Source organism: Azolla caroliniana, unplaced genomic scaffold, assembly GCF_043228905.1.
Source record: "Azolla caroliniana isolate FFs.n. ecotype wild unplaced genomic scaffold, voAzoCaro1.0.p SCAF_6, whole genome shotgun sequence".
Classification (NCBI taxonomy): domain Eukaryota; kingdom Viridiplantae; phylum Streptophyta; class Polypodiopsida; order Salviniales; family Salviniaceae; genus Azolla; species Azolla caroliniana.
The window spans coordinates 2,181,677-2,203,611 of record NW_028230441.1 but is presented as its reverse complement, the minus strand read 5'-3'; the positions used below and the strand labels follow the sequence as shown (position 1 = coordinate 2,203,611).

General features: G+C 38.0%; 4 protein-coding genes and 1 long non-coding RNA gene across 6 annotated transcripts; 3 read left to right on the top strand and 2 right to left on the bottom strand.

The window, feature by feature from the left end:
• The first annotated feature begins 202 nt into the window (after positions 1–202).
• Positions 203–3,385, top strand: LOC147862520 (chromatin modification-like protein). 2 transcript variants are annotated; one of them, XM_087321703.1, is made up of 5 exons: positions 203–436; positions 945–1,017; positions 2,737–2,788; positions 2,874–2,943; positions 3,025–3,385. In XM_087321703.1, exons 1-5 carry the CDS (start codon positions 287–289, stop codon positions 3,115–3,117), a joined length of 438 nt encoding a protein of 145 aa, XP_087177829.1. In that variant the 5' UTR covers positions 203–286; the 3' UTR covers positions 3,118–3,385. The 2 variants fall into 2 exon arrangements, with proteins under 2 accessions (XP_087177829.1, XP_087177830.1); XM_087321704.1 differs by lacking the exons at positions 2,737–2,788; positions 2,874–2,943; positions 3,025–3,385 and adding an exon at positions 1,925–2,630.
• A 1,138-nt stretch (positions 3,386–4,523) lies between these two features.
• SFR2 (Glycosyl hydrolase superfamily protein) lies at positions 4,524–6,749 on the top strand. The gene has a single exon (XM_087321890.1). The coding sequence runs from the start codon at positions 4,652–4,654 to the stop codon at positions 6,485–6,487; it is 1,836 nt and encodes a 611-aa protein (XP_087178016.1). The 5' UTR covers positions 4,524–4,651; the 3' UTR covers positions 6,488–6,749.
• A 2,046-nt stretch (positions 6,750–8,795) lies between these two features.
• LOC147862517 (neutral/alkaline invertase 3, chloroplastic-like) lies at positions 8,796–17,112 on the top strand. The gene is made up of 7 exons (XM_087320708.1): positions 8,796–8,926; positions 9,207–10,374; positions 13,759–13,924; positions 14,040–14,251; positions 14,345–14,838; positions 16,113–16,161; positions 16,562–17,112. The coding sequence occupies exons 2-7, from the start codon at positions 9,550–9,552 to the stop codon at positions 16,883–16,885; spliced, it is 2,070 nt and encodes a 689-aa protein (XP_087176834.1). The 5' UTR covers positions 8,796–8,926; positions 9,207–9,549; the 3' UTR covers positions 16,886–17,112.
• LOC147862518 (uncharacterized) lies at positions 10,099–11,389 on the bottom strand. Its single transcript, XR_015529899.1, has 2 exons — positions 11,099–11,389; positions 10,099–10,436 (listed from the first exon to the last, which is right to left on the bottom strand). It is a non-coding gene; the product is annotated as an uncharacterized LOC147862518 (long non-coding RNA).
• Positions 17,113–18,292: 1,180 nt separating the features above from the next.
• On the bottom strand, positions 18,293–21,123 carry LOC147862516 (putative pentatricopeptide repeat-containing protein At3g01580). Its single transcript, XM_087320690.1, has one exon. The coding sequence runs from the start codon at positions 20,905–20,907 to the stop codon at positions 18,385–18,387; it is 2,523 nt and encodes an 840-aa protein (XP_087176816.1). The 5' UTR covers positions 20,908–21,123; the 3' UTR covers positions 18,293–18,384.
• Between the last annotated feature and the right edge of the window lie 812 nt (positions 21,124–21,935).

Genomic DNA, 21,935 nt, shown 5'->3' with positions numbered 1-21,935 from the left:
AAATGCCATAATCACAGAATCAAGTAAATTTTGATTCCCCAACGCGAGACAAGGCAAGGGACTATTTTGAGTCAGCGAAAAGTCTATGCATACATACATATATGATATAATGAAGTTTAAGAAAGACCAAGCATACATTTGCAATATCTGAGAATCAGAAGCATACTTCTATATAATCTGGTGCAATATATGTTAATTAAAAACATGGAATAAGCTGAAGACAGGGAAACCAGCAGAAGTACAGAGGATCCCCCCCCCCCCCCCCCCCCCCTCCCCTCTTTTGTCGATGATGATGATGATGGCCACGATGACGATGATGGCGATGGCGGACAGTGCGCAGGCGACGGCCTCAGACCAGCAAGAAGGAACCCCTTCCCTCTCCACCCATACAACACACGGTCCTGCCCCTCTCTCCTCCGAATCGTCCTTGCCCAAGGTATGTCTGTGTCTCTATTTTGCGTGTATGTGTATGTATTTGCATTTACGCGTGTATAGGTGTAGTATGTATAGTTGTGTACGTGTTTTGTGTGCGTATGAGTCTTACGCGTTTTGTGTGTGTGAATTCTCTTTGAAATGGTTTGTATGTGCAGGAATCCCCCTCGTCCAAGGTGGGTAAATAAGTATGTATATATATGGGCATGAATCCTCCGTGGCCAGGGTATGTATTTGAATCCTCCTTGCCCAAAGTGGTTATCCTTCATGATATGAACGTGTACATAAATTTTATGCATGAATGCATGCATGTGTATGGATCCTCCTTGGCCACAGCATGTATGTGAATCCTCCTTGCCCAGGGTCTGTATGTTTTATTCCCCATGGTATATTTGTATGCAAATTCTACGAATCCGCATATGCAATTATTTGTATATGTAACTCATCTCATCAGTATCTATTCGTATGATGTCCAATGTTTCAAATCTGATTCAAACTTTGATCTTCCTCAGGGTTTACAACAAGTGGAGCTCGAGCTCAGATTGCTGGAGGCTCTAGAGATGTATCACCCTGCAAAATTACAAGGTGGGATTTTTACTCCTTATTTCTTTTCGTATTAGTGTTTAGGGGTTGAGGGCTTAAAGTTTTGGTGGTTTGCATGAAGTGCAAATAGGGGATGTAAGATTAAACCGCTAGGTCGGAAGGTTAAAAACTAAGTAGGATTAAGAAATTAAGAAAGATTAGGATTAGGATTAAGATTAAAGATAGGGTTTGAGAATAATGTTCACATTACAGTAGAAACTTAGAGTTGAAAATAGAAATAGAGTTAAAATGACAAGGCTTAAGAAAAAGTTTCATTCTATATGAATTTATCAATGGATGAGAAATACCTCTCTTATATGAGTGAAAAATTTAGTGTAGTTAGCCTTGTATACTTACTCATGGTTTTGTTAGGTTGGACGCTAAAAATTAGTGGGGTATTGTTACCTAAGGATATAACTTCAAAAATTAAGGAGAAAATTGAAGTCTTTAATTCATTTGTTCATGACCAAGAATATATTCTAAGATTATTATACTGAATTATATTATGAAGTAACTTTATTCAGGTGGAAAATATTCTAAAAGAATTATATCGGGTGAATGTCGAAAAATGCATGATTAAATGTAGGAGTTCAAGGATAAGGAATTAATAGTTATGGTATAAAAGTTAAGAAAAGGAGCAGGATAATCAAGGAGTAGGATATAAATTTAAGGTAAATCCATGGTTGGATGTGAATATCCAATGAGTCATGGTGAAAAGGGATGCTAAAAAATCCCAGTCGGTGTACTTTTAGAGGAAAGTGTAGTTTATATGGAATGGCTTTATCTAGAACAAAAGCTATTGACATTATTCCTAACCCTTACATATTTTACAAAGTTGAGACTTGACTAGGAATGATTGGAGGCTCCTTGGATTTTTCCCACCCTTGATTGGTCTAAGGATTTCTTGTAGGTTCGGTTCTTTTTGAAGAAGCATGTGCAAACGCAGGAACATCCCATTGCAGATTGAGGTGTTTCGAGTTCTTAGAATGTTCAAGTTCGAGCCTGAATGGATGTAAATGCATTTCTGCATGTCAATGAGATGTGTGTTTGAGAAGATCTTACCAGCTTGCATAGGAGATGTTGTTGAAACCAGTTCGTAGGAAAGATGGGGTAGCCTCTAGCTTTAAGTCGTTTGTAGAGAAGATGCATTATATTAAGGTAGCCTGTATGGAAGTTTCCCAAAGAATGTAGCTGATTCAATTAAGTAAATAAAGTGAGCCTTTTGTTGGGGAGGGTCAAGATATAAAAGGACAATACTGAAACTATGTCAATAATGATAGGTTGCTATTCATGTGGTCTTAACTTGTTCCTTGCCCAAACTAAAATCTTTATTGGTATAAAATCATTTATTTAGGAACACTACAATTGGGAATAGCACGAGTATAGCAAAGCTACCCTTTAATTGCAGGGCATTCTCTATTTTTGGCATAGGGCAAGTGACATGTTACGAAAGCCTAAAGACATTGCTTTTCTGGCGATCATACAATAACAAGCTATAGTGAATGAGAGGTACTTGCAAGCCATGTAATACTTGAGAGAAGTTGGGAGCCTTTTACCTTGTAATTGTGTTATGAGAGAAGACTTTGGATAATGTGAAACGAGATAATTTCTTCCTTCATCATAATGTCTGTCCCATTGGACAGGGGCCTCAGTCTCAATAAAATATTGAATACTACTTATATTGGCGAGTATGAGAGGTTTACATGCTTTTTGATTCTGCAGGAATGCATAGACACTTTGTCTTGTATGGCCTTATGGAATATTTGGAAAAACGGTAAGATCCAGAAATCTATGGTTTCTCTTATTATTGTTTTGAAACGTTAAAACAGGAGTTTTGTCTTGATTTCAGTCTTCTGTAGGTTACATCAGCACTTCACATCAGATGAAATTCTACAGCACTTGGACAGATTCTACAATATTGAAATGCTTGTAAGCTCTCTTTCTCTCTCTCATATCAATGATAGGGGCTCCGTAATTGCAATGCGTAACAAAGTGTGTTTGCATTTTTAGAAACCGGATGAGGATGAGGAAATTCAGGGGCACGAGGAAGAGTTCTCCTTACCGCCAAGTTTCTTCAACCAGAAAGATGATACCAAGGACTAATGAACACATCACACACATCTACGAAGGAGAATGATTTGTGAGGGTGACAAGGAAATGTTAGCCATATAATGCTACATCAAAGATTCACCATTTCTAGAACAAAATGCTGATTGATGAGTGTATATATATGTGTGTATGTAATATATATATATACACGTATTTCTATGTTGTTAGACAATCTCAATGCTAATTGCGAGGATACTTAACATACCCTTATTTCTGTGCTTTTAGACCATGTTATGGAATATGGTGTATACTTTTTTGATTCCATGTTTCTTGGCTGCTACTATATGTAAGGACGCTAGAAAAGAATTACTAGATGTTTTTTAGAGATTCCTCCGGATTTCTAATTTATTTGTGTACAATTTGGGTCTTCTCGGTTGTTTGTGGGTCTATATTGCCAAAAATTCAATAAACAATGAGTGGATACATTGGCAAAATTAGAGTTGTAAGATGAAACATTGCCCACATAGTTTTCTTGGGGTTTAGGATCTAGGGTACTATATCCTAGTCTAGTGAGAGTTACGGTATCTTTATGTAGGCTTTGCCAAGTTGTTATTATTTTGATCTTCTCATAGGCCACATTGGGGTCTTTAAAAGTTTGTCGATATGGGGTTAGGCATTGGGTTTTTGTAGGTATAATTCTATAAAAAATATGATTGGTGGAGTTTGCATGGCTGCATCTACAACAATTGAGGGTATTTTAAATATGTAGGCTTTGCTAAATCCAATTTCCTATGTTGGTATAGAAATGAAACTTTATTTTCTCGTAAGATATATGTTCCACATCTTAATGTGGGTGGGGGAGGGGGTTCGTTTTGGGAACCATTCCTTCATGTCTTGGGACATGATCTTCAGAAAAAACTTCATAGTCAGCTCAAATAATGTTGCAATTCATTGTTATTAAGCGTGTAAAATGAATAGAACAAAATTGTTGGGAAAAGGAGTTCGTGAGGTTAGGGAAAAATTCAATGCATAGAAATTCTAGTCAAGTAAAGTAGATGCAAGCGTCCTCCATGAACTTCAAGACTTGGTGAATAGAGACTCGTCTTTGCTTGTGTTTGCTTGTGTTTTCCATGAACTTCAAGAGTTGGTGAATAGAGAAAGAAAGAGAGAAATCATGTTCCAAATTTTAAGGTATTGGAGGTTACTTATTTTGCAATTGTGGACATTAGAGCACGTGGAATTGTTTCATCATGTGGGTATGCAGCTCTTTGATGGCACTTGGGAATAATCTCCCGCTACCTATGTAGGGAGGCAACAATATTGTAATGGTGTTCTTACCTACAATGAATATAATTATGTGGTTCAGAGAGAGATATTGGATGCTTAAAATACATATCCGAATGGGAGTTCTCCTTGTTGTTGCAAACCCTAGCTATACATTCTGTAATTAATATATTGCTATTTAGGGAAAAAAGGAGAGGGGGTCAACATAAGAGGCCCTTACTTTCTATATCGAAGGGTTGATAACTAAAATAAATATCCAATGATGTGTCATTTATTGCCACGTTGTTAGATATGTCGATTAGGAATGCAGCCCAAAGACAAAAGTATAAAAACAAAGAGTGAATACTTCACTACTTGGCATGTGTGTTGGGGGCCCAAATCTAATATCATGTGCAGGTTAAGCACCATAGCCATCTTTTTGGGCATCTCTCTTGTGCTTTACCTCTTCGCTTCCATCCTCCTCTTAATCCTTTCTCCATTACAAATTCCACATCATATTCACCATTCCGTATCCACCTCCCTTGAGGGAGATCTTCACGACAATAGTACCGTGCTAGCTGATTTCTCCATCACTGCCAATGGAGGAAAATTCTTCTTCGGCGTGGCCACTGCTCCTGCTCAGGTGGAGGACAGTTTGGATGACATGTGGCTAGAATTTGCAAGAAAGATTGGGTCATCAGTGCACTCATGGCGCCAGGTGCCAAAGCCGGATGAACGCCTCCGCTTTTGGTCGGATCCTGAGCTGGAGATTATCCTCGCCAGATCGAGTGGTGCCACAGTCTTTCGGATGGGCATCGATTGGGGCCGTATCGTGCCAATGGAACCCAATGTCCATGGGGGTACGATTATGGCTGCCCATATAGAGTCCATCAACAGGTATAAGATCATCATGGAGATGGTTCATGCTCATGACATGCGTGTCATGTTAACCCTCTTCCATCATTCCATGCCGAAATGGGCAATGGATTATGGGGGATGGGTGGCAACAGATGGTGGCATTCGGACTGCCTCCTATTTTGCTGAATTTGCTGCCTTGGCTCGGGACAGCTTTGGTCATCTTGTGGACTACTGGATCACTTTCAATGAGCCTGACATCTTTGCCATGCTCACATATTGCTCTGGTGGTCTATGGCCCTCTAATTTAGTCTTAAACCCTAATCCTAACCGTCTATCGTTTTTGTTTTGTATTTCGCCTTGGGGTCGGTACGGGAAGGCGATGTCGGCCATTACGAAAGCTCATACAGCTGCATACGAAGAGCTCAAGTTGAGAAATGAATCTATTCTTGTAGGGGTTGCACACGCGGTGGCTGTGATAAGGCCTTACAGTCTACTAGATGCTCCGGTGGCTGCCTTGGTGAGGAGAATAATGCACTTCCCATGGATCCAAAGCATCGAGACCCATCTTGATTTTTGTGGCATCAACTATTATGGGCAAGAGGTGGTCTCCATTGCTGGGTTGATGTTTGATGAAGAGGAAGAGTATAGCGAAGCTGGTCGGTCTGTGTTTCCCGAGGGTCTTCCCCTCGTGCGTTCCGCCTTCCATTCGCGCTTTCCGCGCCTCCCATTTGTTATCACTGAGAATGGTGTCGCCGATTCCCTCGATGCTTTGCGTCGCCCCTATCTCATTGAGCATCTCATCGCCCTACACTTTGCCATTGCCTACCTTGGTATCCCCGTCCTTGGTTACGTCCATTGGACACTTTCCGACAATTGGGAATGGTCGGATGGTTATTGCCCCAAATTCGGGCTCGTCCATGTTGATCGTATGCATAATCTGACTCGTCTCCCACGCCCATCTTTCCATCTTTATCACGAAATCTCACAGAGCGGCCTAGTCACGAGCCCACAACGGGTTCGAGAGTGGGAAACCTTACAAGCATTGGTTGGGTCACGAACATTTCGACCTTTGTGTCGAGAGCTTGATGCATTTGAACGCATGGGGTTGAGCGGCCTTGATGTGCCAATCATGCTACCCTTTTCTCGACGGGATTGGCGCTTTAGCAAGTATGAGTCCCATCCCTTGGGTGTCTATGTCTATAGATCATTCAAGGCCACCAAAATCTTTGTTTTGGATGTAGTTCAATTTCTTTTTGGAGCTCTAACTCTACCTTCAACCAATCAAGATCAACATGAGCTTTGACGTGTGAGAAATTTGTATATATATAAATGTATCCCTTTGGCGTCCATGTCTATAGATCATTCAAGGCCACCAAAATCTTTGTTTTGGATGTAGGTCAATTTCTTTTTGGAGCTCTAACTCTACCTTCAACCAATCAAGATCAACATGAGCTTTGACGTGTGAGAAATTTGTATATATATAAATGTATCCCTTTGGCGTCCATGTCTATATATCATTCAAGGCCACCAAAATCCTTGTTTTTAATATAGCTAATTATCATTTCTTTTGTATGCAACTTCTACTCCAATGAGGAGCTTTTAGTGGTTGCTTATCTATTCTCTATTGCCATTCTTTAATTTATAAAAGAGTTGTTTGGGTTGTAGAGGAACCCATAGAATTGGCATGACCTAGCATGTACTTGGTTAGTGACTTTTTATTAAAACCCATCGAATGAAGATAACTTGACATCCCTTGACAAGGAACTCATTTGTTCTAGAACTATTTGATTTGCAACTTCGTGGATGGCTTTATACTCTCTTTGTTTCTTTTGTCTCATATATTATATTCTCTCATATACTATATTCGGTCTTTGTGGATGGTAATTACTAATAATATATAGTACGTAATGTCAAGGTTATCTTGTTGGCTTTAATGCATACTACATAAAAGCTCTTTGAAATGCATACATGAATTGGAAGACCATTTTGTTATATTGTGGGTTACATCAAGTAATGACATTGGAGATAATTGGGCGTTCTTGTATAATAGTTGACAAACAACCAAGCTAATTATGAAAATTACATAAAATGAAAATCACCAAAATAGGCTTCCATATGGTATATAATGTTGAAACTTGCCATCCTCTAAGGCTAGCCTCCACTATGCGACTTAATCGTGCAATATGACATATGATGCCTAATCCAAATGACATATTGGATTCGTGAATTTAATCAAATTATCTGGTGGATGCTTGATAGCAAATTTCCATATGATATATAATGTTGAAACTTGTCATCCTCCTAAAGCTAGACCTCCATTATGCAACCTATTTGTGCATTATGATGTGTAGACCTAATCCCAATCACATATAAGAATCTTGAATTTGGTCACAAACTAGAATCATGATTTTGGTAGATCCTTGATATCCATCTTTCACCTCTCCCACAACCAATGTTTGATCCCACGAACTTGGTGTTAAGTTGTTGGTATTATTAAAGCAATCACAAGTTAGCAAGTTCTCGTGTTAAGTTGTTGGTATTATTAAAGCAATCACAAGTTAGCAAGTTCTCGCATTCTTCCAACACGTACCCCTTGAGGCAATGGACATAATCTTCAATACCACACAATGTGTTGATTACCTCAAATTCCTCATATACATGTAAGACTTCCTTGAATCTCAAGTTGGTTCATTTAAAGAAATCAATAGCTTGGGGTGGTGCATGATAGAGTGGTGCTATCATGTGTAATCATCGTTAGGATTTTCACTTGTGTGTTCCCATATTAGAACTTTGAGTGCCCAAACTATGTAATTGTAACACTTGCTAGTATGTGGGTTGGATGCTTCGTGTGCTTACATGATCAACAACGTGTTGATCATGTAGTTAGCATTGCAAAAAATGACGCATCATTGAGGCATTAAAGCTTGTTGCCCTCAAGCTATAGAACATCGAGAAGTTTTCTGAGAAGTAAGCCCATCAATAATCAAAGGGTCACATATTTGGGTCACACCTATCGGAAGTGTCAACAATCCAAAATGGGCGTGATGTCGTCCCTCCAACGTCTAGCAACCAAGTGAGGAACCACTGTAGAGTAGAACATTGTGGCAAGCCCAAAAGTTCTTTGTTTCTCTTCTAGATTGTCCGAGTCCAAGTACTAAGAATCGAGACTCGGATAGAGTGAGTGCTCTCTCTACTTACCGAGTAGAGATCTTTGTGGAATTTCTTCCCCCAAGCGAGGAACCACTACGGAGTAGAGAGTTGTTGTGGCAAACCTAAAAGTTCTTTGTTCGAGTACAAGTACTAAGAATCAAGGCTCGAATAGATAGAGCGAATGTTTTCTCTACTTAGTGAGGAGAGATATTTTGTGGAATTTCTTTTCCATAATGGGGTTGAAGAGGCTGAATGAAACCCTAAACTTATATTTGTATACAATACCCAATCGGATTCTTTATGCAGCGTAATGGTTTTCCTAAAGTGAGTGACATTATTGAGTATGGAAATAATAATAAGTTTTTTTCTTTTCAATTTTATTATTTATTATGATCGGTATTAAAATGGACCAAAATTAATTACATACGCTTAATTTTTGAACCAAGTGTTTTTTTCTTCCTCTTTCTTCGTCTTCCATCTCTGTCTCTCTGCCTGCCTGCTCGACGAGAAGGCCGCGGCGCAGCTATGGTTCCTTTTCCTCACGCCGCTGCACTCATCAACGTTCACCATTCTTCCATCAGTTTATCGAGATGTAAGCATTGTCGCATTCACTCGTTGTTTGCACCTTTCCAGAAGCCATTCGTCTTTCTGCAAATAAGAGATTGAATCGCAGACAAGTTGCGATCTTCCGCCTCTTCTTGATGCATTCTCGTCAATATAGAGAGCAAGTGAATTTTCCATAAATCCGCTGAAAACTTCTTGAAATTGATCGAATGAATGGTTTATTTTGTCTTTGCCTAAAACAGAAGACTTTTGCAATATTTATTTTTCATGATGAACATGAATATTTTCTTGAATTTTACCTTTTCCAGATAATGGAATGTAGAAAGATTTGCAGAACACTGTATGACAACTACCTGAGAATCAACCATTGCAATGTCTGGTGATGCTTATTTCCAGGACAAACACAGGGAAATCACAGTTTAGAAACATCTATAGCCTCAGATGACTAGGGAAGAACTCTATTTTGATAACACTGATGACAAACCAGCACAGTTTTTGTTTATGATCACAACTTTTAACAAGTAAAGCCAGACCTTTGCTAAACTTGTCATCATCATCATCTTTTACTGATTATCTTTTGCGGGCTATTGACACTGTCAAATAGTAACAAAACTTTTCTTCTTTGAATCACATTCTATTGGACTACCAAAGATGTTAGTGCCTCCCTTAGGCCATACATTTGTATACCCGAACTTACAGTCCCTTATTATAGCTCCGTCCACAACAGACAATATATTTCCTTGGCAACGTCACATGGTCATTGGACAACAACACAGGTCTTTATGGAGACAGAAGAAACTCCAGGAGATCACCAAGAAATTATGGTTGAGGAAGCCTACTTTTTCATCTCTCACATCTCATACTTGCTCTGGTACATATTCTGCAGAGAATGTTTGCTCAAACCTGCATCAAAGCTCTTATACATTATCAAACATTATCTGTAGATTGTGTCCAATGAACATTAATAGTACCATTCGCATATATTCTGCGAGGTCTGATTGTTGGTCGTTTCCATTACATGCATTGAGACTTCATTCCAATGGCATTCTTGGAAATCCAAGAAAATCTGTCAAAGCAAATTGCCAGAGCAAGAATGTCATCTTTGAAGGAAACAGTGGCAAGGGGGAGAAAGAAACAAAGTCAGAAAGTAGTACATTCCTTCAAGAGCATATGAAAGAAGAGTTTTTCTCTGTGAAAGCGAAGGTATCTGTTAATGAAGATATTCCTTCAAGCCACAATGGATCAAGTGAAGAAAGTGTCTATGAAAGGGAAGCATGGGAGCTTCTCAAAAGTGCTACAGTGTATTACTGTGGAAATCCTGTTGGAACCATAGCTGCCAATGATCCTTCGGATCACTCTCCCCTAAATTATGATCAGGTGTTTATTCGTGATTTCATACCTTCAGCTATTGCATTCTTGCTGAAAGGTGAATTTGAAATTGTCAGACACTTCATCCTCTATACACTTCAGCTCCAGGTTTGTGTTCTCACTTCAAGTTTTGCTGATTGTTTGCATAACATGCATACACTAGTGTTATGCTGTGCATGAATGCTATGTGTAAAATATAAAGAAAGGAATTCATTAACATCCACCAGACCCGATAAAGCTATACCTAAACCCTAGTTCCAAAAGTGTTAATTATTATGCTAAAAGATTATTTGGATGTAGAGAAAGTGAGTGAGTGTGAGAGACAAAGAGTTTCCAAGAGACCTTCGGTATGGATAACCCCTTAACGACCTCGATCTATGCTTAAATAGACAATAGTATGTATCACACTCTTATGTTCTCATAAGCTAGAAATATTATGCATTCAGGAGTTCTAGTAAATAATTCACCTATAACCCCTCAAAACTCAGGAGTGGTCTCAACAATATTGATAAAATATAAGAAAAAGCTAGCATATTTCAATTTGATAAAATATAAAAAGTGAGTGTGTGTGTGAGAGAGAGTTTCCAAGATGCCTTTGGTATGGAGAACCCCTTAACGACCTCGATCCATGCTTAAATAGACAATAGTATGCATCACACTCTTATGTTCTCATAAGCTAGAGATATCATGTATTCAGGAGTTCTATTAAATAATTCACCTATAACCCCTCAAAACTCAAGAGTGGTCTAAACAATATTGATATATTATAAGAAAAAGCTAGCATCTTTCAATTTGATACACTCCCATGATCTTATGCACTGTATTGACAGACCTTACATTAAGCATCTTGCTGACGTATTAAAGGATCTGTAGATTGTATATGCATTGGGCAAGCAAGCAACAGGGAGTTATACCCGTGTCTTAGAGCACGATGCTGTTTCCTGAAGCAGCCCACGCCCCACAAACTATCTGCAGATTGATAGAGATTCTGCGTTCAGTCTCTGATAGGAGGGAAGATTCACCCTCCCAGTCAGGTTGTCCCCTTGTGAGAGGTTTTTGCATATCGCAGTTTGGAATTTATTGAAGGCCTGTGGCCTAGCTTAGCCTTTATTCTGTAGTGAGGGCGTTCATGCATCGAGCAGTATTACTGTTCCCTGTGTTTCCACAGGGCACAGTCTTTTTATCTGCGCTTCCAATGCCACTACCCACCTCTAGTGAGGTCAAACTTGATGAAAGCAACTGCAAACATGATGACAACTGAAATAGAATAAATCAGACCAAACTAGTTCCCGAATCCACCTGTCATCGCAAGTGTAACTAGAAGGGATGTCGTTAAAGTTGTGTAGGAGATTATGAACACATATAGGGTTAATAATTTCTACCTAGATATGCTGATTCCATAGAGATAGTACTAAGAGGTGTGTGCCCATTACTCCTGCTGTGAAAAGTAACACCAAAGATTGGGTGTAGGGTACCTAGATTGTGTTAGCTCATAGAAAATAGCCATCTTTACACCAACCGTTTGTACATGAAAGAGTCTTGGCTACTATAATCAATGCAAAGGAGATGAATCCTATTGCATATACAGTCAGATTGAAGAAATCCTAAAATCCAATAATCAGTTCCAAAACTAAAAAGTCTTCTAGATCTTTCAGGACTTCTGTGTGTTGAGCACTTGGTAATCTGTGTATATTGAATCATTAACTTAGAACCAATCTATGATCACAATATACAATGAGCAATCAGGTCTATTTACAGTTAGCCTTTCTGATGACTCAGGGATTAACTAATGTCAAAACTCAAGAGACGTCCCAACAATGTGATAATCTGTGCATATCTAGTCATCTAGTCATTAGATTAGAACCAATTTATGATCACAATATACCTGAGGAATGAGGTCCATTTACAGTTGCGCCCTCTGATGACTCCAAGCTCCAAACTGATATATGCGATGACGTGATGGTTTCCTGTGGGTGATCTGGAAAATCATAGCACTCCTGTTTACATGGAGTCATAAGTAGAGTGATTGCAGCTACTATAGAAAATAATACTCTAGTATAAATTGAAATCTTTGATTACCACTCAGGTGATTGAAATTGATCTGCACTGCCTATTTAAGGCTTCTCTATATCAAGTGGCATGTATATTCTATGTTCTTTGCGGTCCCATAGCCATATTGTCTATTCAGAATAGTAGGCAGAGGGATTGCAGCCATCACCAAAATGGATACCCTTACACACATTGAAATGACTGTTCATTACTTGGCTGCTTGAATATGTTCTGAGCTGCATATGTCATACTTCTCTGTCTTAAGTTCAAAATGGTGGAGCATGTATATTCCACATTTTCTATGGATTTTTGTCCATAACTGACTATTTCTATTAATACCTGGCAGGAAAATACATGGATTTGATAAATAGCATACCTCTATGTAGTACTTTGCTGTTTTCCACCTATATATTCAAACTTTTCTATGAAGTGATCACAAGAGAGGCTATCAATGGTAAAATACCAAAACAGTCATGAAAAATTATGGGAAACATTGTCTAGCTTTGGAAACTAGTCATATATAATGGCTTATCAAAATAGGCAAGAAACACTTACGGAAACCTCCATTCCCTCATATCCATTCATGATCCCTAAATCCCATTATTGATTAACCAACTGGAGATTTTAATATGCACAATGTTCGCGAAGTGAACTATCTTTGTTATTGATTGGATTTCCAATGCTTGCTAGACAATAAATGAGATTCAGTTGTATCATCCCTAGTGACCCAAAAATTGATTTTTAATGGCAGTAGAAGATATCTTAACGTTTTTTTTTCCTTATCCAAAATCACTCAGACAAGAAGGATGTGGTTTTGATGAAAACCAATTTTTGGAACACAACTCAAATAAGAATAGGGTAAGTAGTTCCCTATAATGGCTTTATCCTAAATAATTACCTCTAAGAGAGAATAGGCTTCTAGTTAGGGGCACTGGCATCCCTTTGTCTGTCCAGTACCTTGAAGAATGGCGAGAAGGTACTCTTTAATCAATGATGAAATTGCCATTTCCGTCTCTGTATTCTTAATATACCCCGCTTGCTTGCACAACCATCTACCATTTATATATTTTCCTATGACACTTTTTTGAATATAGATATTCTCTTTGTCATTTTAACCGCTACCTCTGCTCCCTTTTTAAAAGCAGTTAATAACTACATAAACATATGTAGAGAATAATGAAGATGGTGACTTGCTGTTGGAGTGTCTACTGGTTTAATTCATTATCCAAATACAATACTGTGTTTATAAAGTTTCAAAAATTTCCTATGAACTTCATGGTTGGATTTAACTTATGCTAGAGAATCTCTGAATGCTAATAAATAGATTTCATTCATATTATTTGTAGAAATTTATTCAAATTGAATTTTAAATATTAATGGTTAATTCCAATGCACCACTGAAAGCTTTCAATGAATAAAGTAATGTCTGCTTTAACATTGTAGAGCTGGGAAAAGACCGTTGATTGCTACAGTCCTGGACAAGGTCTTATGCCTGCGAGCTTCAAAGTAGGACTTATTCCTCGTGATGGTGATGAAAATGTTATGGAGGAGACTTTGGATCCTGATTTTGGTGAAGCAGCAATAGGACGAGTTGCACCAGTTGATTCAGGTCCTCTTGTACTCCCAATTTTAGTGACCAGGGGCAGCTGCATCTTATTAAATTCGTTAGGTGGACATCTTAATGTATCTGTATACACATTACTGAATTGTTTCATCTGCTTTAGGTCTCTGGTGGATTATTCTTTTAAGAGCATACGGGAAGTGCACAGGGGATCTGTCTTTGCAAGAGAGAGTTGATGTTCAGACAGGCATTAAGATGATCTTGAAACTATGCCTAGCAGATGGTTTCGATATGTTTCCTACTCTGCTGGTTACTGATGGCTCTTGTATGATTGATCGTAGGATGGGCATCCATGGACATCCACTGGAGATTCAAGTATGAATATCTGCTTCCTCGACAATGTTTACATAGCTCATAAATATTGATCTATTTTATCATGTTTGATTGGTTATTCTCTGGAATGGTTAGGCTTTATTTTACTCAGCTCTACGCTGTGCACGAGAGATGCTTACACCTGAAGATGGATCCCTGGATCTCATCAGGGCCATGATAAATAGACTGATTGCACTCTCCTTCCATATACGAGAATACTACTGGGTAGATACAAAGAAACTAAATGAAATATACAGGTACAAGACAGAAGAGTATTCTTACGATGCTGTCAATAAATTCAATATTTATCCAGATCAAATACCTCCGTGGTTGGTAGAGTGGATGCCTGATCGTGGCGGTTACCTTATAGGCAATCTACAACCTGCACATATGGACTTTCGATTCTTTTCTCTAGGCAACTTATGGTCAATAGTTGGATCTCTTTCCACTCCAGAACAGTCAAATGCCATTTTGGATCTAATTGAGGCGAAATGGACAGATCTAATAGCAAATATGCCTCTCAAGATATGCTATCCTGCTCTAGAAGGTGAAGAATGGAGAATAATTACTGGAAGCGACCCCAAGAACACGTAATCTCTATTCTCTTTTCTATGCTTTTCATTTGAGTGAAAAAAGGTGTAAAAAACAGATAGCTAGGATTCCCACAGCAGAAACAACAATATATAAATATAATTTGTGCCAAACAGAATATACATCAGATGATTGGTAAGAGTACACTAAGTACTTTTGTGTTTCCTGTTGCCCCTTTATGCTGAATAAAAAATAGGTTTTGACTGCAATTAGTAGTCAACAAAGTATTTCAGTTTTACTGGAAGGGCACGCAATAATGTCTTCATGGGGTCAATATTACTCTAAGGAGGAGGCTAATGCAAATGTCGTAGATTACATTCCATTTGCTATGCTTGCTGGAAACTGTCATCTCGGCCAAGTAAAAAAGACTTTGCCATGCAGATTTAAGTAATAAATTCAAGCCAAATTCAGGAGAAAGCAATCAACAGGTCCCTCTCTTCAATTTATAGACAGAATTTTATCCTAATCACTAGGAGCCAAAAACAATGGTTTACTTCAGATTTTTCAACAGAAGCAGTATAACTATCTGTGTTAGAAGCACATTTATTACATCCACATCAAGAAATTTAGTTATGATTCACATAGATGATAGAAATCATCCAGTCAACCATAAGAAAGAATATATAATGAGATGAAGCAAAGTGGATCAATACAGGCCAATAATACTAAGCATTTGGATTGTGAAGAGTGATGAAACTTTTGGAACTCAATGATTCTTCATACCTAAAGACCAATATATGCGAATAAATATACAGTTTTCCAATATAGAATTTAACTGATTATAAATGATTTACATGGTTGTTGTATGTCCTATTCTGAGTAAATATGGAACAATCAAAGATGAAAACTAGATCTATAAACATGTTAAGCTCATTTGTCTTGTGGATCAACAATAATGAATCAAAGCAGCTTGACAGTCTATGGTCCATCTGTTGTTTGGGAAAAACTTTTTATCCAGTGCCATTTTCATGCTTGAAATAACAAGACTCTAGGAAAATATGCTCTAGAGTTTTTTAGGATATTCATGTGCATATAGATCGCCATTTCCATATCAGAAATTTCAATATCATTGTTGTGTGTTTTTACCTAACATAACTTCACCATATGACTCTTGGAACTGGGAATGGTTTGGCATCCATTTTCTTAAGATGTTGATGTGTGACTTCAACGCTTACACACTTTTTTCATATATTTTTTTATCTTATCATGGTGTCAATCACAATGGGGAGAATTTTCAATTGATATGCTCACGTCTCTTGCATCTTTTAATCAGAGCATGGTCTTACCACAATGGAGGTTCATGGCCGACTCTTCTATGGCAGGTCTGTTTTTTTGGTATATGTACCAAAGCATGATGATCATCTATATAAATGTAATCGAAATCATCATTCTCATCGTCATCTGTGTATGTAATTTAACATTGTCATTATTATAATTCATCTTGTCTATGTATGTAATCCGACATCATCATTCATATTCATCATCTCTCCAATATAACTATTATCATCATGCTCCTGGTCATCATCATATGCAATCTAACATCACTGTGGTCATGCTCATCATTGTCATCATCTCTCTATACATCAGCAACATCACCATTAGTATCTCTCTATACATGTAATCTGGCTCAGCATCTTTATTATGCTCATCAATGATGAACAACTCTCTATATATGCATGCAATCTGAAGACAAAAATCCTACACGTAATGTTGATATTGCAGCTAACAACTGCATGCATAAAAATGAAGAGGCCAGAGATCGCACGGAGGGCGATTGAAGTGGCAGAGAAGAGGATATCTAAAGACAGATGGCCAGAGTATTATGATCTTAAGACAGGAAAATTCATAGGCAAACAAGCTAGATTATATCAAACATGGTCAATAGCTGGGTACCTTACGGCGAAATTGCTTCTTCGTAAACCTGAGTTTGCAAATATCTTAACATGTGATGAAGATTTCAGCCTCTTGGAAGCACGTTCTCAACTGGAGGCCTCGCCAAAGAGAAAGAGAAGCCTTAAAGGTGTTCCCAAACCCTTCCTTGTGTAAAAGTGCTAAGTCAGATTAAAAGAAGATCAACAAATACAACAAACACAACACAACACAGCAATAATTGTTTGTGAAAAACAGAAGTAATAATAAAAACGCAAGGCCGATCTGACATGATCTTACATATAAAATTTTATTTAAACAATTATAAGGACAGTTGGTTTCCAGCTAGGAGAGAAAGCTATCAATTTCTAATCCAAGTTTCGTCATATATATGATTGATAAAATATGTACTCTTTCCGTTTTTTTTGGCTTTATTTTTGTTTTGAAGAGGCCTACCTGGTGGTAAAAGATTTCCCTAAATGCCCCTTGTGAATAAAAGGGTTGTGGGCAAATAGCATGTATGATTGAGAAACAAGAGGATGAATTGACCATACAATTGCTCGAATGGTACATATGATGATGGTATACCAACATCCACAGATTGAACCTATGACATTTGGCTCATAAGAGTCACATTAGACCAATTGACTATACATATAATTGCTTGGGAGGGGGTTGCCGAGGGCATTTCTGAAAATAACATAACATAGGGTATTTGGGATAATCTTAAGTTTCGATCATGTAAAGTTTGCGCACGCGTGTGCGCACATACACACATTGAAGCTGGTTCTTTGCAGCTTAACAATGATACTCATAATATGTAGTTAAAATATACCAACCTTACCACAAACTCTTCCGTTAATATGTACACATTAGTTGTGTATATTTGAAGCTATTTTGATATTCTAAGACTTGTAACCTTTAGAAGGTATACACCTTTTTACTTGACAAAATTCCAAGCTTTGGGAAAAAGAAGTTATATATAATTTGGGAATGATGTGAACGATGTAAAAGTTGGACTTACTAAGATATAAATGCTGGAATGATGTAAAAATTTGAGCTATTAGCTATAAAGGAAATGCTGAATGGCCACGAATCTGGTGATTCACATCTACATGGTTAAGGAAGATAAAATATGCTAGGGTATTTTTGCAAAACTTTTAAGATCAATTAGGCTCAGTATGTTATGCACATCAATCTTTATTTTAATCATCAAGGGATTTGATCATTTCAACATGAATGCTTGTGGCATGCATTGCTTTGTATTTACAGTATAACATACCCGAATTTTATGTTAATGGCAAGCATAATATACATGACATAATGTAAGTTGCACACAATGAGGATTTGTTGAAAGTCAAATGTACATCTCAATTCTCCATTTGAGATTGATAGATGTTGAGGAGCCGCTAGCTGTAAAGGTTTTCCTTATTAGTATCAGTATTCAAATCTCAAAATTTATCTACATTATATCTAGGGATGAAACCAAACCAAAATTTATCTACATGTTGATGGAGCATACCATGTATCTTAATCATATCTTCTTGAGGTTAATTAACAATACTCACCTGACTCCTGTAGTTAGTGGAAATTCCATTGCAGCTGGAGAATAGAGGAATATGTCATCCACCAAAAGTGATTTAAAATCAAGCTTGGATGAAATATTTTTCTGTTCACTACCTCCCTAGAGTAGCATATAAGTTTGATAACAGAATATATGAGGAGCCATTGCTGGGTTTTAAATTCACTGCATTCTTGAACACATGGTTTGCCAATTCTATGTTTCCATGCGTACGGCATGCACCAAGCAAGCATAACCAGAAAGACACATTAGCCTGCATAGGTATTCCCATAAAAAGAGCGTGTTCTATCTTTTTGAAGTCTCCGATACGCCCAAACAGGTCTAGTAGTGCAACATAATGCTTCAAGTCTGGGTAAAGGCTACATTGTGTAGTTATCAACTCAAAATACTTGAGACCTTCATTGACCTTACCATCATGACTACAAGCATAGAGGAGGGAAAGCATTGTGACACAATCTGCCTTTACACCTGTGAATTGCATTCTCTCAAATACTTGAAAGCATTCAAGAAAATTTCCCTCATATGCATAGCCAGCTATGCATGCATTCCATGATACCAAATCTGGTTTGGACATACCAGAAAACACAGCCAATGCGTGTAGTCGGCTTGCACAACACCCATATGCATTCATTAGAGTATTTCTAAGAGTAGTAGTTATATCCAACCCAGTTGAAATAATGATAAAATGAAGTTTCTTGCATATATGGAGGTTAGTTATCTGACAGCAAGCTTGCAAAACACATACCAAAGTTATTTCATCCAAACTCATGCCTTCTACTTCCATCTTGGTGTACAACTCTAAAGCTTTCCCTGCGTAGCCATGCTCTATATAAGCTGACATCATCGCATTCCACGTAACTGAATTACGTTGTATCAGTTCGCTATTGAAGACAGTCTCAGCTTCCAGAATCATTCCACATTTACCATACATGCTTACAAGAGCACTATCCATCACAACATCCGAAAGAAGACCTTTCTTCCAGATTTCTACATGGAATGCCTGTCCAATATCTAATGATGCCAACTTTGGGAATTTACCATCCTCATCATCAGCAAGAGAGCCACATGCTTGAAGACAAATCACATATGTGAGTTTATTTGGATTCTCGTCGTTTTTTCTCATTTCTCTGTATAACTGTAAACCCTTGCCTGCTTTTCCATGCTCCACATATGCTGAAAGCATGGCATTCCAAGAGACCACATCTGGCTCGTGAAGAGATTGGAAGACATGCTCAGCTCTAGAAATGTTGCCACACTTCCCATACATACTGATGAGAGTATTATTAATATAGATGTTTGAGCTGAAACAGTGTCGTTTTCGAATATGAGCATGTATCGCCTGACCAATGTCATATGCAATTGCTTTGGTTCCTTGGGCACAATTAGAGGTTATATTGTCACCATCTACTAGAGTACCACATGCTTGGAGGGTTATGACAAATGTAAGCATGTCTTGATGTATCTCTTCATTTAACATCTGCCGAAAAATATGGAAAGCATTCCCTACTTGGAAATGTTGCACATACATTGAGAGCATTGCATTCCATGTGACAACATCATGGCTAGGTAACAAGCTAAAAACATTCTCTGCACCAATGGTATTTCCACATTTTCCATACATACTAATAAGGGCATTGGCAACATAAACACTTGAAACAAGGTCCTTGCGAATTGCATCTAGATGTAATGCTTTCCCTATTTCAAGAGAGATAAAAAACTTCAGCTTAATATCTTCTTCCCCATCTATCAAAATCATACATGCTCTAAGGGCAGAAACAAATGAATGGAAATCTGGGCTTACACCTTGTTTTTGCATTTCTCTATACACTAACAATACGTGTGCTCCTTCATCCTGACAAAGGTATGTTGTGAGTACCGAATTCCAGGAAGCAATTGAGTGCTCACGTGATGTTTCTAGCACATATATTGCTTCTCTAACACTCCCACATTTCCCATACATATTCACCATTGCGTCATTGATAAAAGCATCCAGGACCACATTTTTCTTCCGAATACGAGAATGCAATGCACGACCAATCTCGTGGAAAACTACACAATTCATTTCTCCTTCCACCACCACATTCCCATGCCCTCCAAGGGTCGCACACGCTCGTAACACGATGGTAAATGTGACAAGATCTGGGGAAAACAGCTTTTCTTCTAGAAGTTGCCGGAATCCGAGCAAAGCATTCACAGGACGATCATTTTCAAGATATGTGGAGAGCATAGCATTCCAAGAGAAAACATCACGCTTAGACAAACCCATGAATATAAATTCAGCATCTATGGGACAACCACATTTGCTATACATTCGAATGAGGTTAATACTAATGAACAGCACTGATGTTAATCCCTTCTTTTCAGCATCGGCATGGAACCTCTTCCCTTTCTCGAGATCACAAGTAGAGCCACAATCTTTGATAAGACTCGCAAAAGTGGTTAAATGGTTGTTTGGAGGTTGCATTGTATGGAGCGTCTCCTCCTTATGTTGCACACAAGAGGATGCATAGAAGGCAACCTGATACCATCTATAATCAACATAACTGGCCGGCAAGCCATGTGGCATGCTTATCAAGTACGCATTAGCTTCTTGGAGAGCTCCACATTTGGCCAACATGATGACCAAAGCCACTACAAGATCATATATAAACACAATGATGTGCTCTATGTTGCTTCCTTTACATGTAATGCCAATTGAAAAATGCTTGTGGTACACGTACGGATAATGCACAATGTGAATGCAGGCCCCATTTTAACATTAAAGTAAGAGCCCTCCATAGAGACAGATACAATCCCAGACATGTCCCTCGCAGACAAAATCGTCAAATTTGTTGTTTGTGATTTGTGAGCACCCAATCCACACTACGGTAGAATTGAAGAAATATTGATTGTAATTTAGCAAACATGCTACTCTTGAGAGGTCTAAATTCTAAATTGATTCACAACAATACAATGGGTCCTAAGGCAGGTAGAGATGCTCCTCATCAATTTGATCCTACAACAGTGTACATTGAATATTTAGAAACTCAACGTTATGTGTTGAAATAATGGTTGGCATATTGCATATTGTATCCAATACATCCTCATGATTTAGTTTCAACTTTCAAATCATAGAAACAATCCTTTTTTTATTTTCCCCTAGAACATTCTCAATCATTGATTTTTTTAGTATTTGTTTGTAGTAATCCTTTTTAAACCTCAACAAAAGAAATGTGAAAATTGTAGGTAGGTGTTTTTAAAAAATGTCGCGATGTGAGAGTTAAAGGCTTCTTCATGCTCCCATTGAGTGGCTGAAGACGTCCTAACATAAGCATAATACAAGATAAAGTTGTTTCCAAGTGCTTACAACTATGTGGCAATACAAGGGTTACAGATCTTGGACACCCCATCACACACAATTAAGGCTAGCCTTCAAATACAGTTTTCCACATATGTAGGACATTGCAAACCATATTAAGTAATAGTTCTTGTCTCTTTCTATGCATTATCCTTCATGAATTTGTTAGGTTCCTACTCAAATTTGCTTTTTTTGTTATTTTTATGTGTTTGAACATAATCATTAAGCAATGGTTCCTTATTGTGCTTTTAATGATGATAGCTACCACCATAGATATGTGTTCCAAGTTGTAGTCTTGACTCTTTGTC

Bases quoted from the DNA above. Each gene is read 5' to 3' on its own strand.
- LOC147862520 (XM_087321703.1), top strand. From the start codon at position 287: ATGATGATGATGATGGCCACGATGACGATGATGGCGATGGCGGACAGT. The intron at 1,018-2,736 runs GTGGGATTTTTA...TTGATTCTGCAG, and splicing joins TCACCCTGCAAAATTACAAG to GAATGCATAGACACTTTGTC. The intron at 2,944-3,024 runs GTAAGCTCTCTT...TTGCATTTTTAG, and splicing joins TCTACAATATTGAAATGCTT to AAACCGGATGAGGATGAGGA.
- SFR2 (XM_087321890.1), top strand. From the start codon at position 4,652: ATGCAGCCCAAAGACAAAAGTATAAAAACAAAGAGTGAATACTTCACT.
- LOC147862517 (XM_087320708.1), top strand. From the start codon at position 9,550: ATGTTAGTGCCTCCCTTAGGCCATACATTTGTATACCCGAACTTACAG. The intron at 13,925-14,039 runs GTCCTCTTGTAC...CATCTGCTTTAG, and splicing joins AGTTGCACCAGTTGATTCAG to GTCTCTGGTGGATTATTCTT. The intron at 14,252-14,344 runs GTATGAATATCT...TGGAATGGTTAG, and splicing joins GACATCCACTGGAGATTCAA to GCTTTATTTTACTCAGCTCT.
- LOC147862516 (XM_087320690.1), bottom strand. From the start codon at position 20,907: ATGTTGGCCAAATGTGGAGCTCTCCAAGAAGCTAATGCGTACTTGATA.